We start from the raw sequence: 13,945 nt of genomic DNA on the forward strand, positions 1-13,945 counted from the left end.
CAATGGTGCAGGCTGACAAGATATAAATAATGTGATAGTGCTGCTAGCAATAAATTAACTTTTACGTCAAATTGTTTTGAGGAAATAATGTTTCTAAAGCATTTTGCATTTCATTGAAACTTTTCCAGCATGTTTATTTTCCTTTGGCAGGTGTCTTCCCAGCCCACAATTACACCCAGGTGGATCGTGCCAGTGAGTTATTCAATCATTCTTTTTATTTATAATTCAGAATGAAGATTTAATGGGATGTTCTCAAAAATAGTTTAGTTTTGTGTTAAATTTTATTTAGGTAGCTAGTTTTATGGGATTTTTTTGTTTTTAAATCTGTGCCAATGGGTTTTTAGATGTAATCATTCCTCTTTGCTGTTCAAAAGCCATATACAACAGTATTGTGCTGTTGGGATCCAGGCAATGAAACTGACAAGAAACAAAACAAAACTGACTTGCACAGTTTCATTGTCCAGTCTGAGTGAAATGAATCTAACAAACATAGGGCAACAACATCAATAACACATTTGAAACTCCTCCTGGCCATGACTAGTAATGCTCAGATGCGGGATTATTTCTATTTAAGAAGATAAATTTCATTTTCACAGTCTTCTATTTGAGTTATTTTCTATAAAGTTTCTTTAATGATTTCCATTTGGTTGACACCCCTTCCTTCCCCCCCACCCTCCCAAACTCTAGGAGCAGGTTCATTTCCTCTGACATTGTGACTTCCAACCAGTTAGGCACTACTGACAAATGTACTTGTCCCCTCACAGCAGTGCTTTTGACCCCAGTTTCCTGTTTCATTCTCCCTAATTCAGAGTGGGCTGGTTTCCAATGGGCCTTTGGGGAATGATGTTGTTTTAGCTCTAAAGGCAGTGAAAGGCAGCACCGAAGCATTGTCACTCCCAGCTGGATCTCCCTCATCACAGCAGTCAGCTGAAATCCTTGCAAGGTAAGGGCTCTTTCCCAGCTATCTGATGCATTGAGTGGAGGTTGGGGAGAATGGTGTCCTGCTCAAATTCCAGCCTGAGTGGTTACATTCTGCCCATTCCTGCAGCTGGGTATAGTATGTTTCCTTTCCTCTCCTAAACTTCCGTGTGCTGTGGGGGTACAGTGGTTTCATTTCACCTTGCAGTGTTTAAGTAATTGCTGTGTATAGTTTGTATATCAATAGATAGAGCAAGTGATGAAAAGCACTGTATAAAATAATAAGCTTTTTATAAGAAAATACGTTAACAGACCAGGAAAAGGAAGTACAGTGAATAATAGAAATGCAGCTGTAGAGTTCAGAGGTAAATCTGTCCCCATACAGTCTGCCAATAACAAAGCAATTTAGTCAGCTGTGTATGGAAAAGAAAAGGAAACGGAAGTTGTGAATTTCTGGAAATCTCTTCCACACCCCATTGGAGCAATATAAAACAACATATCCAGCAGGTTTAAAAACCTAAAAGACATCAAGAACAGGCACATCATCATTTACAGGTACAACCTTTGAAACTGATCCCACATTGAAAAAGAAACATGAAATACCAAATAAGCATAAGACCAGCCATACTGGGTCAGACCAAAGGTCCATCTAGCTCAGTATCCTGTCTTCTGACAGTGGCCAATGCCAGGTGCCCCAGAGGGAATGAACAGAACAGGTATTCATCAAGTGATCCATCCCCTATCACCCATTTCCCAGCTACTGGCAAACAGAGGCTAGGGACACCATCCCTGCCTATCCTGGCTAATAGCCATTGATGGACCTATCCTCCATGAATTTATCTAGTTCTTTTTTGAACCCTGTTATAGTCTTGGACTTCACAACATCCTCTGGCAAGGAGTTCCACAGGTTGACTGTGCGTTGTGTGAAAAAATACTTCCTTTTGTTTGTTTTAAACCTGCTGCCTATTAATTTCATTTCGTACCCCTAGTTCTTGCGTTATGAGAAGGAGTAAACACTTCCTTATTTACTTTCTCCACACCAGCCATAATTTTATAGATCTCTATCATATCCCCCCTTAGTTGTCTCTTTTCCAAGCTGAAGAGTCCCAGGCTTATTAATCTCTCCTCATACGGCAGCTGTTCCATACCCCTAATCATTTTTTGTTGTCCTTTTCTGAACCTTTTCCAAGTCCAGTATATCTTTTTGAGATGGAGCAACTGCATCTGCACCAGTATTCAAGATGTGGGCGTACCACGGATTTATATAGAGGCAATATGATATTTTCTGTCTTTTTATCTATCCCTTTCTTAATGATTCCCAACATTCTGTTCGCTTTTTTGACTGCCGCTGCACATTGAGTGGATGTTTTCAGAGAACTAGCCACAATGACTCCAAGATTTTTCTTGAGTGGTAACAGCTAATTTAGACCCCATTATTTTACATGTATAGTTGGGATCATGTTTTCCGATGTGCATTACTTTGCATTTATCAACATTGATTTCATCTGCCATTTTGTTGCCCAGTCACCCAGTTTTGAGAGATCCTTTTGTAGCTCTTCGCAGTCTGCCTAGGACTTAACTGTCTTGAGTAGCTTTGTATCATCTGCAAATTTTGACACGTCACTGTTTACCCCTTTTTCCAGATCATTTATGAATATGTTAAATAGGACTGGGCCCAGTACAGACTCCTGGGAGACACCACTATTTACCTCTCTCCATTCTGAAAACCGACCATTTATTCCTACCCTATCATTTAACCAGTTACCAATCCATGTGAGAACCTTCCCTCTTATTCCATGACTGTTTACTTTGCTTAAGAGCCTTGGTGAGGGACCTTGTCAAAGTCTTTCTGAAAATCTAAATACACTATATCCACTGGATTCCCCCTTGTCCACATGCTTGTTGACTCCCTCGAAGAATTCTAATAGATTGGTGAGGCATAATTTCCCTTTACAAAAACCATTTTGACTATTCTCCAACAAATAATGTTAATTTAGGTGTCTGACAATTTTGTTCTTTACTATTTGTTTCAACCAATTTGCCTGGTACTAGAGTCAGGTTTACTGGCCTATAATTGCCGGGGTCACCTCTGGAGCCCTTTTTAAAAATTGGCATCACATTACCTATCCTCCAGTCATTTGGTACAGAAGCTGATTTAAATGATAGGTTACAGACTACAGTTAGTAGTCCTGCGATTTCACATTTGAGTTCCTTCAGAACTCTTGGGTGATACCATCTGGCCTTGGTGACTTATTACTGTTGAGTTTATCAATTTGTTCCAAAACCTCCTCTAATGACACCTCAATCTGGGACAGTTCCTCAGATTTGTCACCTAAAAAGAATGGAGGTTTGGGAATCTCCCTCACATCCTCAACCATGAAGACTGATGCAAAGAATTCATTTAGTTTCTCCACAATGGCCTTATCATCCTTGAGTGCTCCTTTAGCACCTCGATTGTCCAGTGGGCCCACTGGTTGTTTAGCAGCTTCCTGCTTCTGATATACTTTTAAAAAAAAATATTGCTATTACTTTTTGAGTCTTTAGCTAGCTGTTCTTCAAATTCTCTTTTGGCTTTCCTACTTTTATTTTTACACGTCATTTGCCAGAGTTTAAGCTCCTTTCTATTTTCCTCACTAGGATTTAACTTCCACTTTTTAAAGGGTGCCTTTTTGCCTTTTTGGTTCTCTTACTATGTTTTTTAAATTTGGGTATACATTTAAGTTGAGCCTTATTATGGTGTCTTTAAAAGCCTTGTTATGGTGTCTTTAAAAAATTTCCATGCAGCTTTCAGGGATTTCACTTTAGGTACTGTACCTTTTAATTTCTGTTTAACTAACCTCCTCATTTTTGTGTAGCTCCCCTTTCTGAAATTAAATGCTACAGTGTTGGGCCACTGTGGTGTTTTCCCTGCCACAGGGATGTTACATTTAATTATATTATGGTCACTATTATCAAGGGGTCCAGCTATATTCACCTCTTGGACCTGATCCTGTGCTCCATTTAGGACTAAATCAAGAATTGCCTCTCCTCTTGTGGGTTCCAGGACTAGTACTCCAAGAAGCAGTCATGTAAGATGTCAAGAAACACTATCTCTGCATCCCGTCCTGAGGTGACATGTACCCAGTCAATATGGGGATAGTTGAAATCCCCCATTATTATTGAGTTTTTTAGTTTTAATAGCCTCTTTAATCTCCCTGAGCATCTCACAGTCATTATCACCATCCTGGTCAGGTGGTCAGTAATATATCTCTACTGCTATATTTTTATTATTTGAGCATTGAATTACTATCCATAGAGATTCTGCGATACAGTTTGGTTCATTTCAGATTTAAAAGCATGTTGTAAATGAGAACAAATATAGATCTCATAATTAAATATTTGGTGAACTGTTGCCAGAAATTCTTCAGCTGAGTGTATACAATCTCCAGCCCTTGCCTTCATTTTTTTTCCAATTCACTTTGCAAGCCAATAAAATGTGCTGATTATCATCAAAGTTGTAAAAGCCCCATGCTTTTGATCTTTAAAAAAAGAATTCCTATTTTGCCATACTGCTCCTGATAATGTCCACCCACCCCCTCTTGAAATTGTTTTGTAATGAACATTTTTCTCTGATCATAGGCAACTCTGACTAAATCAGGAAATGTATTTATTTCTTTAAGCCAAAGAATACTCCTTTGACTCCAAATTAACAACATAACATGTTTTTTTTCCCCTCTATGGAGGAAAAGGACCGAATTAACGCACAAAAAAATTTGCTTAGAGCACTCATGTGCAGAGACCCCTTCCACATGAAAGGACCTAACAGATTCAGTGTTGGACATGTCCATTTCCAAGTTAAAGGAAGAAATAATCTGGGCCCCAGCTCTATCAGCTGTTCTGTGCAGATGTACCCCTGCATCCATACACGGATTGGTGTTATGTACGTTTATGAGATTTACAAACATCTCTCCTTTGCGATGCAGGTGCACATGAACCTGAGTATGGAATCCTAGGAGTGGTGTAGATAAATCAGTTTCAGAATGCAAAAAGATTTCCTCTTTACATGATTTTGAATCTACATCTGTCTCTCTCTTTGATCTCCAAATTAACAGTTTGTGGCATTTTAAGAATCAAACTTTACCTCTACGCACTTTGAGATCTATAAATGTAAAACTCAATACAAGGGCTAAGTATTGTATATTATTATTGAAATAAGCTAATTGCTTGAGGGGTCTTTGAGGTTTTAACAGCACTCATAGGAACATCCAAATCAGAAACATTTGCATTCACTGTCAGAATGCTATTACACATTCATTGGATCAGGGATGGGGTGGGAGAAGGGTTGATGCAGAGAAATAACCACATCTGTACGTGAGTTATGGGTTCATGATGAGAGTAAAAAGTGTCCAAGCGAACTTGGAATTACTTCATTCTTCTGACACGTTTAGGTGATATTATAGCTATAATTATTATTGCCCAAAATATAAAAATCAGGCAACCACTAACAGACCCCAAAAGAGGAACTCTACATAAAATGTCTATCAAGCACAGATGGCAATTATTACAGAGAGCAGCATTGTTACAAATACTCAGCAGAAAATCCTTGCCTCTATCACTCAGACCATTCATTTAAAAAGAGGGTTCTAGCCACACTCCCCAAATGGAAACATCGCTGTAGGCAAAAATCCCGGAGAGAAAGAAAACCTCATAATCGGCCTCAACACGTGGGTCAGATTTCAGTTTCTGAGAGCAAGGATTTCAGTATCGCTATGCAAACAAGGCCACCAAACCTCCAACACCAAAAACAATGAGCATGTTTCTCTCCTTGACATGGTTAACTCCTCTGATGCCAGGGAGGGGGCTACTAACTGGAAGGCAGACAACAGGAGCCATCGGTAGGTGACTCTTCTCCCCCATGGATCACATGTTAGTTGGGTACTTGGAGTAGCAGGGCTTTCTGTGATTCTCAGCATGGCAGTCCCCACTCTGAGTTTCAGCTCAGTGGGTTTTTCTTCTGTTTTGTACTTCACTACCAATAAAGATTCTGCAACCAGGTCTCAGCTGGCAGTGCTGTTGCTGATGCACAAGGCAAAATCCATTCCAACTTGTCCTTCTGCAGCTGGTCCCTTTTGGAGAAAATAGAAAGGTCTGTTCCTCCTCCCAGTTATTATACAAAGGGAACGCAACCACTGAAAACAACCAACACAAATCTGGATCTTAGACGTTTGCTGCATTACCACGGAAGCTGCTAACATTCATTGTTTACTTCTGCTTGAAAGAGAACTATGTGCAACATGGCCTGCTCTCAGAAATAAATACAACTCCTAACGGGCAGGTATCTACACCCCAAACATAGGCCCTTATTGAAGTTTGTTGGAATCTCAGAGGAGAAGCTATGGAGACTGAACTGCCCTTCATCCCTAGGGACCTCTCCAGGTCCCAGGTGAGGTGCACTACTGAGGTAGTGTGGGGAAAGATGGTACTGCTGCTACTTCACCGGCATACCAGTACAGGTGCAGTACAACTGTCACCCTGGCTCCTTTCACATGCAGTTGACTCACTTCAGATGAAAAAATAACGTGCGTTAAATTAGCATTAAAAATCTGCACCCTTCCCTGCAGTCAGATTTGGAGCAGAGTTAAACCATGCTAGTGTGTGTTGGTCTTGGAAGTCCAGGTGTGCCGAGACATAGTGCTAATCGTTCTTCTGAACCTTCATCTTGAGCAGCCAAGAATGTAGGCTAGCTACTAGGTGTACTTCAGGCAGCAGACGGTATCCTTTTCTCCTCAGCAGCTGTGAGCTCTTACCATCCAGTCAGTACCAGCTTTCCATAGAGTTGTTGGAGCACAGCTAAACTCATGGTCTTTGCCCCAGTAGTAGCATCCTGCACTCCTCCCAGCAGATGGTTCCATGGAAGAGCATATTTACAGGGTCTTTGCTTTGCTTTCCTCTCTTTAGCCCCGTCACGGAGGATCCTGCGATAAAGCCGAAATGTTTACTCACCACTGAACTCTGAGAGGAGGGAGCTTCAGTGCTTCCAATCTGCTGAAAACTCAAACCTTCTAGCATCTTCAAGGAGCCCTTTGGAAGGACCTACCTGGGATTAAGCTCTTGCTGGATGTGGCCACAAATGACCAGCTGCTTTGCTGAGAATCTGGAGGGAAACGTTCATCTTTATTGAAGTTCAGATAGAACTATAGTATAAACTAGGATGTAAAGCTTCAAGGATGCATGAGCTTCTCTCAGGAGCGATGAAACACACACTGGAACTAGTTCTGGGCATGAATAACGAAATCTAGGAGTGTTCTATCCATATTCGACTTAGTCTCTTTACTTTTTACTGCTTCATAGATGGAAAGTGTTCATCTGATATCAGCCCACTAGCTTTGTGAAAAGTCATGGCCCAGAGCTTCATAACTTGACACTTGGGGAAATTAGAAGAACTTCTAGGGCCACCTGCTGGTTATGAATATAAATGGTGACTAATAGTGATAATGGTAATTTTATACAGTCAAGGCCATTCTTTTCTGTGTGAATGTCCCTTCTCTGTTTTTCTTTTTACCAACATGGACAAGCCTTCTTGGCCTTAACCCCCTTTGTAGTCTTTCCAGGTGCTGTAAAGAGAAGGTGCAGAGAACTGAAAATCCAGCCCATGGGTGCCCATTTACCCCAGTAACTGGATTTAAGCTGCTCTTCGTACCCAGAGAAAGGAAGAATTCTTCTGCCAAACAGTTTAGGATTCCCAGAGAAAGGTAGGGAGGTCCCATGTTTTGCCCCAGGCATCTTCATTTCCTAGAAGACTTAGCAAACATGTTTTGATGTATTTTAAGCCATAGATATGCATCCTAGTTTGGATGCTAAAGCGAGGCCTATGGATGAAGGGCATGAACACTGGGACTCTCCAAAGGCTGGTCTCTGTTATATATTTTAGGGCTAGGAGGGACTTTTCACTGTTCATCTTGGTTTGGTGGGTGTTTCCAGCTTCTGTTGTTTAGGAACACTCGACTAGCTTGTTAGTGACACAAGTGTACAAACAGAACAGTTAATATCCCGCCTGTATTCAGTTCCAAACTTCAATATTAGGTGTGGGTGGGAGTGAGAGTGGAAAGAGGTCAGCTGGGGACAGAATGAGGATCAAGGGTCAAATGTCTCCTAATGGCAATTCGCCCATTTGGATAGGTGGAAGGTAGGAGCATTTGTGCAAGAATGGTGACCGGACTACACACTGCAAAGTGCTGACCTTCCTGTACTAATGGTAAACGTGTTTGCTACCATGTACTAAGGAGGATTAAGATACAGACAGTTGAAGAGACCATTAGGGCTGCAGGCAATAGGGTCCCCAGCAGAAACTACACAGATGAGTATTTAGATACTATGGTGATAAATGCTATAGAAAACTTTTAACAAAAGGTCAAAGGAAAGCAAAAAATGGGAGCCCAATTGGACAATAATTTGATGTCCTTTATCATGCCAGGGTCCTAACAGGAATGCCTGGTTGAAATAGCAAGGGGGCTAGGTTTCTGTGTTTGTGACTGTAGTGCTGTATTTTATAAATATTTACATGCAGATAGTTCATGTTGGCGGAAACACTTTTAAAGACAATTCTTAAACTTTTGCCCAATTTCACTCCTGCACATTTCTAAATGTGGAAAATAAAAACTGGACTAAACCACTGTAGTGGTGTGAGAGAATGGGTTAGTTTTGGGCTGGTTTTTCCCTCAGCGTAACGGAGTTTGCTGCTGCTGAATGTGGCTGGTTCTGTCAGGGGCTTGTGCTTGTGTCTGCAAGATGCTTATTGAGAGTGATGTTGTTAAGGAAGGAATGGCTCATTGTACATGGCCCACTGTCTCTCCTCAGTCTCTTCCCCCTCCAAAAAATAAAATAAAATACGGCCTTACATAGGGAAGAATAGAAAACATAAGTAGCAGTGGGGCTTGGAAGACCAGCCCGTGACTGTGCGTGGATAGTGGTTCCCAGGCACTGCTACAGGAACCAGTGCTAGGGATTTGTGACTGATACCACAGGTTTTCCCACGCTCTCTATGCACTGATTGTGAGAGGAATTGAGCTGCCCAAGTCCTCACTGACTCCAGCACTTCTCATCCTCAAAGTGAACTTCTGTCATAGGCCAAATGTGGTGGTTCTGCTCACTCCCCATTCAATTGTATCCACTGTAGTAGAGCTCTGGATTGTTTACTCTTCATGCCCAAGCTTTGTTGCTGGGTAGGATGGATATGGCTTCCTGGCTCATATCTTAGTCTGGGTTACTACATTTGCCCAAAAAGGGTTGTTTCAGCAATGGGAAGCTACAGGTGCAGGAACAAAGCCGTTACTGTGATAGAGAAACTTGGCACTTCCTGTTAACCTGTTTGCTCAGTAGCATCACCTGCCAGAGAGATTTGCTGGTTTTGTCAATAAACAGAAGACTGTAGAATTTTAATTTAAAACAGCATGTTGAGGTGAACTGTGCACTAGCCATAAGAGCCTCTTAACAAAATAAAATAATTAAGCATAGTGCATAGTATGTGCAGTCCCTCCCCAGTCCTCTTCCCAGTGACCATCTGAGACCAATAAATTATACATGGTGGTGAAAATATTGTGCCCCTAAAATCTAAATAATTTAAAGCTGAATTAATTAGTGTGATCTTTTTAATCCCTTCTGTGGCCAAGATTTTTCCAAAGTAACTAGTGATTTTCAATGCCTGCATTTGGGTGCCCAGCTTCAGATATTTGGGATGAAATCTTGGCCCCGTTGAAGTCAATGGCAAAACTCCTAATGACTTACAGAGGGACAAGGATTTTACCATTAATTTTCAGAGAGTGAGTGCTCCCCGCTTGCTGAAAATTAGGGCCTTTATCAAGTTGGGCACCCACAATTGCTAGTCACTCTGGAAAATTGTGACCTGTAAATCCTATTCTGTTCCAATGATGATCTGACGTTTATAGTTTTGTTTCACTAAAATGTTACTTACAAAATGGCAGATGTAAGTGCAGTAGCCATGATTGGCTGTTGAATCCGTATTGTAACATTACAGAGGACCCATATTTACCAAAACAAAGAAAAATACAGGAACCGTGAAACCTACAGAGTATCAATTACTGCCTTTCGTCCACTCAGAAGGGGGCATTTCTTATCATTTCTTGTTTTCAACTGGCTGTGTAGAAGGCCCAGCTAGCCTGTAAAATGTTGCCCATTGGCATTTAGTTATTTTAACCTGAGTGCTTCATCTATAAAATTCTGCCGTCCAGGTTTTGAATTTGTTGTTCGGACATTTGATGACATTGTTGAACAGTTACAAAGTACAGCAAAACAGCCCTTTTAAAATTTGAAAAGAGTGAGAAATAGGCAATTTGTACCACCCAATATGTGGCGTTCAAAGAGGGAAAAACCCAGTTTCCAGAACCAAGGAGTTTATTTCCATTTGAATTACGAAACTATCACCCCACTTTTTACTGATGCTTATTCCAGTTTATAGTAAGTAATTAAATGTTGCATTTTGCCTCTTCCTCTTTTACTACGTTGGTGTTTAGTTTCTAGATATCAAACAGGGATTAGTAAAATATTTTATGTCTGGAATTAAAATGTGACTATTGTAAACACATTGCAGAAGGGTGGCTGGACCACGTGACCACCTTGATAATGGAAATGTAAATAGAAACTAATTTACCTTATTAACCTCATGGAAGTGATGGCTCTTAAAGCTCCAGCACTGATCTCATCTGATGAGCCTGACAGCAGCAGGTTGGAGAGTAAACTCCGTGAGTAATAATTTCCATTGAAATGCTTATGTAATAAATTCCATAGCTACTTACATCATATGTTCAGTTATGCCATATACATGCGGCATCAGAATTAGAGCGCAGGATCTTGGAGACCAAAACCACAGGCCTCTTTACCACTTTAACTATGGCTCTGCTAGTAAGAAAGACAGTATAAAGCAGTACTAACACATTAGCCAGTTACAGGACATACGCAAGGATGAATTTCTTCAAATTTGAGCATTAGCCTATGTAGCACAGTAGGACTTTATTTTGGACTGTTATTTGAACAAATAACTTTGGGAAGGAAAAACTTGCTGCTCCAGGAAAGAGACTCTGGATCATAGCCCAGTTCAAATTTGGGTTTCGTTCTACAGCCTCTTCTTTTCAGTCTTGTTCCCCTTCCCAGTCTCTCCCTTGCCCCACACCTCGCTTTTTGTCTTCAGCACATTCCTGCCTCTTGCAGGAGATGCTGTACTACGCGATCATCCTTCCCCTTCACAAGCAGCATGGGGCTATCTTGTCAAGTACTAAACATGCGCTGCTAGAAACCAAACCTGCTATAGGTCAGGGCATTCACCTAGCAGGTGTCTCTCTTGACCAGCTGTCAGCCCAACACCTTGTCATGTGAGATGTCTTATCAGAACTTCTTGGATTAGCAGCAAACTCTGTTAGCACTACTGTCACACCCACGGCTTTTCACAAATAGCTGGACAATAGTACATTTTTATTTAAAAAATCCTTGTCGTTAATGGCCTTTTAATGATGCAAGTGTAACCCAGTTTAACACAGAGTAGCAAAGAGCATGGGTTGCACAAGACGACTCATCAGAGGCATGTTTAAACATTTCTATAACAGAACAGCCATTTGAAAATGTGAAAAGCTGGGAGCCACATTATGGTCTGCTAAGCTCTGGGAGTTGTTTTCTGGCCCAGAGCAGTCCTCCTTCTACCTGAATCTTTCTTAGGACTTTAGAAATATTGCAGGCCCCCTACTCCAATGCATTAAAATTAAATGACTTTTATAAGCACACTAGGTTTTTATGATTAGAGAGCGAAATCCAGGCAGTTTGAAGAGTCTGCATTTGAGTCCCGTGATCTGGAGCACTCAGCATTAGCATTTGACACTGGGCATCAGTATGTTCCCCTTCAGCTCACGTGCTGAAGCCCCATGGAACTGTTCGCGGTAGGGAGCGGGTATTGCACAATGTGGGAGGAAGGTAGGAGTCTTCTGTGACGTTCCCAGCCATTTTACTTTCTGGCTGAGCACTTCATTTCTCTGGTTTCCTCCTACACACACACAACTAATTACACTTAACTGGACAAATGTATTTCGAAGTATGCAAGAATATTTTTTAGCTAGAGAGTTTTGTTAATCACACTAGCTACTGTATTTTTACGTTTTATATGTAAAGCTTGACAATAGCTCAATGTATAATTTATTTGTTTGTTTTTTTATAAAGTTCACCCTCCTGCTTCACGACGATAGCCAATGTATAAACTGTATTAGAGGCACTGCACTGAGCTTCGTATTGCGTCTGTACATGGGAACAAGAACTGTGATTTGTAGTCCACTCAGAATCAATTGTGAATTGTTTTTATTGTAGTTTTCTCTTAAATATACCACATCTGTGCAAAACAGTCTCCCAGAGTCATCTTTCCTTCGAATGTCACTTCCACAGAATTGTAAGGCAGCGAATGTGACTTTAGCAGGACAGGCTCGCCAAGAGTCGGTGTAGGAAATTAACCATCGGAGATCAAAAGGCTGCTCCAGTGAAACCAAAGCAAAGGGGCTTTTTGCAGGTAAACGGTATGACTGTCAAACACTCTATCCTTGTTATAGTTCGTGTATCATCTATAATAAAGCTTTAGCCCCAGCCAGTACAAGCCACATGTTTCTCCCCAAATGTTAAGGTTTGCTGGCAGCCCCTTGCTTGAAATAGCGTTGCTGAAGATACTCTGTTCATGGAAAGACTTTTAACCCGTACTCGGCTAAATAAGTTAAGACTCTGACCCCCATCGCAGACTTGTCTGTGACCGTTTGTGACTAAAACTAAAATGCAATTTAAGTAAGATATATTAAAACATGTGGATAACTCAGAGTAAGAGTATTAAGTGCCAGATTTTTTAATGGGGCCTATTGGCAAAACATTTGTGAAAAACTGGCTATTTAAGTGTGTAAATGGGAGCCTGAACACGTTTGAAACCTCTGTCACAGGGTGAACTCACAGCTGGTGGTGCTTCCTCCTGGTCGCACCGGGGATTAACTCAGGTGTTGTACTCTCCTCAGGCAGTGTCCCTCCCGGCATCCTCTCACCCTGCGGACCCTCCTCTTCGTGACTCATCCCTCCAGCCAGGTCACGGTGTGTTTGCCTCTTCTGGGGGGAGTGGGGGTATTACCCAAAGACTTTCCACAATGTATCAGGCAGTCCATTGTCCTCTGCCTGTTGATGCCACATCCCTAGTGGCTGGTAGAGGAACCTGGGCCTACCTCTGCTCCAGCTCAGGGGCCCTTCCGTCAGCAGCCAAGACCTGCAGGGCCCTGCTTTGCTGCTTCCCCCCTAAGCCTCTCCTACCTTCCTGGCTTCCCCCTCTCTGGGTTCACGAGCCTCCCAACTCCCTCTTCCCAGGGAGTGCCTGCTGCCCCTTTCTATTGCTAGCTCCTGGGTTTTATACAAGCCCCTCCTGTTTCTGTCCTACTGAGTCTGCTCCCAGTCAATTCCCTGGCTGCTCCTCCAGGTGCAGCCTGTGGAATTAATCAGCCCACCTGCCCGTCTTAACCCCTTCCAGTCTTGTGTGCGCTAGACACCCCATCACAGTCCCTAAATGTACAGCTTAGTTGGAGGTTTATAATATCTCTCTTTTTTTATTACTAGTTCCTTAGCCCAAGGTAAAGACTTGGAGATGTCAAAAAAAAAAGGGGGGGGGGGAACTTGGGGGGCTGGAAGACCTGTTTGTAGACAAACAAACATAGGCCAATTATTGCTAATTAAATTCAGGAAAGTGTCAAAATAAATGGGATTATTTTTTTGCTCGCGCTCTCTCCCCTTTCACAGCTACATCCATTTAAGAACATGACTCCCAAGAAGGCGCTTCTGCTTACTCCTTACTGGAAAAATGTGAGAGCTGAGCAGGTCAAAATTGTCCTTTAGCCATGTAACTAAAGGGAAGAGTGGGTTAAATCAGAAGGAAGTGAAGAGCTCTAGCAAAAGCTACAAAGTTTCCATGTCCTCTAACTCAACTATATTTTTCAAACCTGCTCTAAAGTTTATAACAAAATCATGAAACAGG

General features: G+C 41.7%; 1 protein-coding gene across 6 annotated transcripts in view; it reads left to right on the top strand.

Moving 5' to 3' along the window:
- EPB41L5 (erythrocyte membrane protein band 4.1 like 5) overlaps positions 1–12,700 on the top strand; it is a 95,318-nt gene extending 82,618 nt beyond the window's left edge. For 5 of the 6 annotated variants that reach the window (XM_034786458.1, XM_034786457.1, XM_034786454.1 and 2 more), the window contains 3 exons: positions 151–192; positions 810–943; positions 6,856–12,293. In XM_034786458.1, the coding sequence (XP_034642349.1) occupies positions 151–192; positions 810–943; positions 6,856–6,913 (234 nt within the window). In that variant the 3' untranslated portion in view covers positions 6,914–12,293. Of the gene's footprint in view, positions 1–150; positions 193–809; positions 944–6,855; positions 12,294–12,336 lie in introns of those variants that run through there. The other variant, XM_034786455.1, reaches the window with a different exon arrangement.
- The last annotated feature ends 1,245 nt before the right edge of the window (positions 12,701–13,945 follow it).

Source organism: Trachemys scripta, chromosome 11, assembly GCF_013100865.1.
Source record: "Trachemys scripta elegans isolate TJP31775 chromosome 11, CAS_Tse_1.0, whole genome shotgun sequence".
Taxonomy (NCBI): Eukaryota; Metazoa; Chordata; order Testudines; family Emydidae; genus Trachemys; species Trachemys scripta.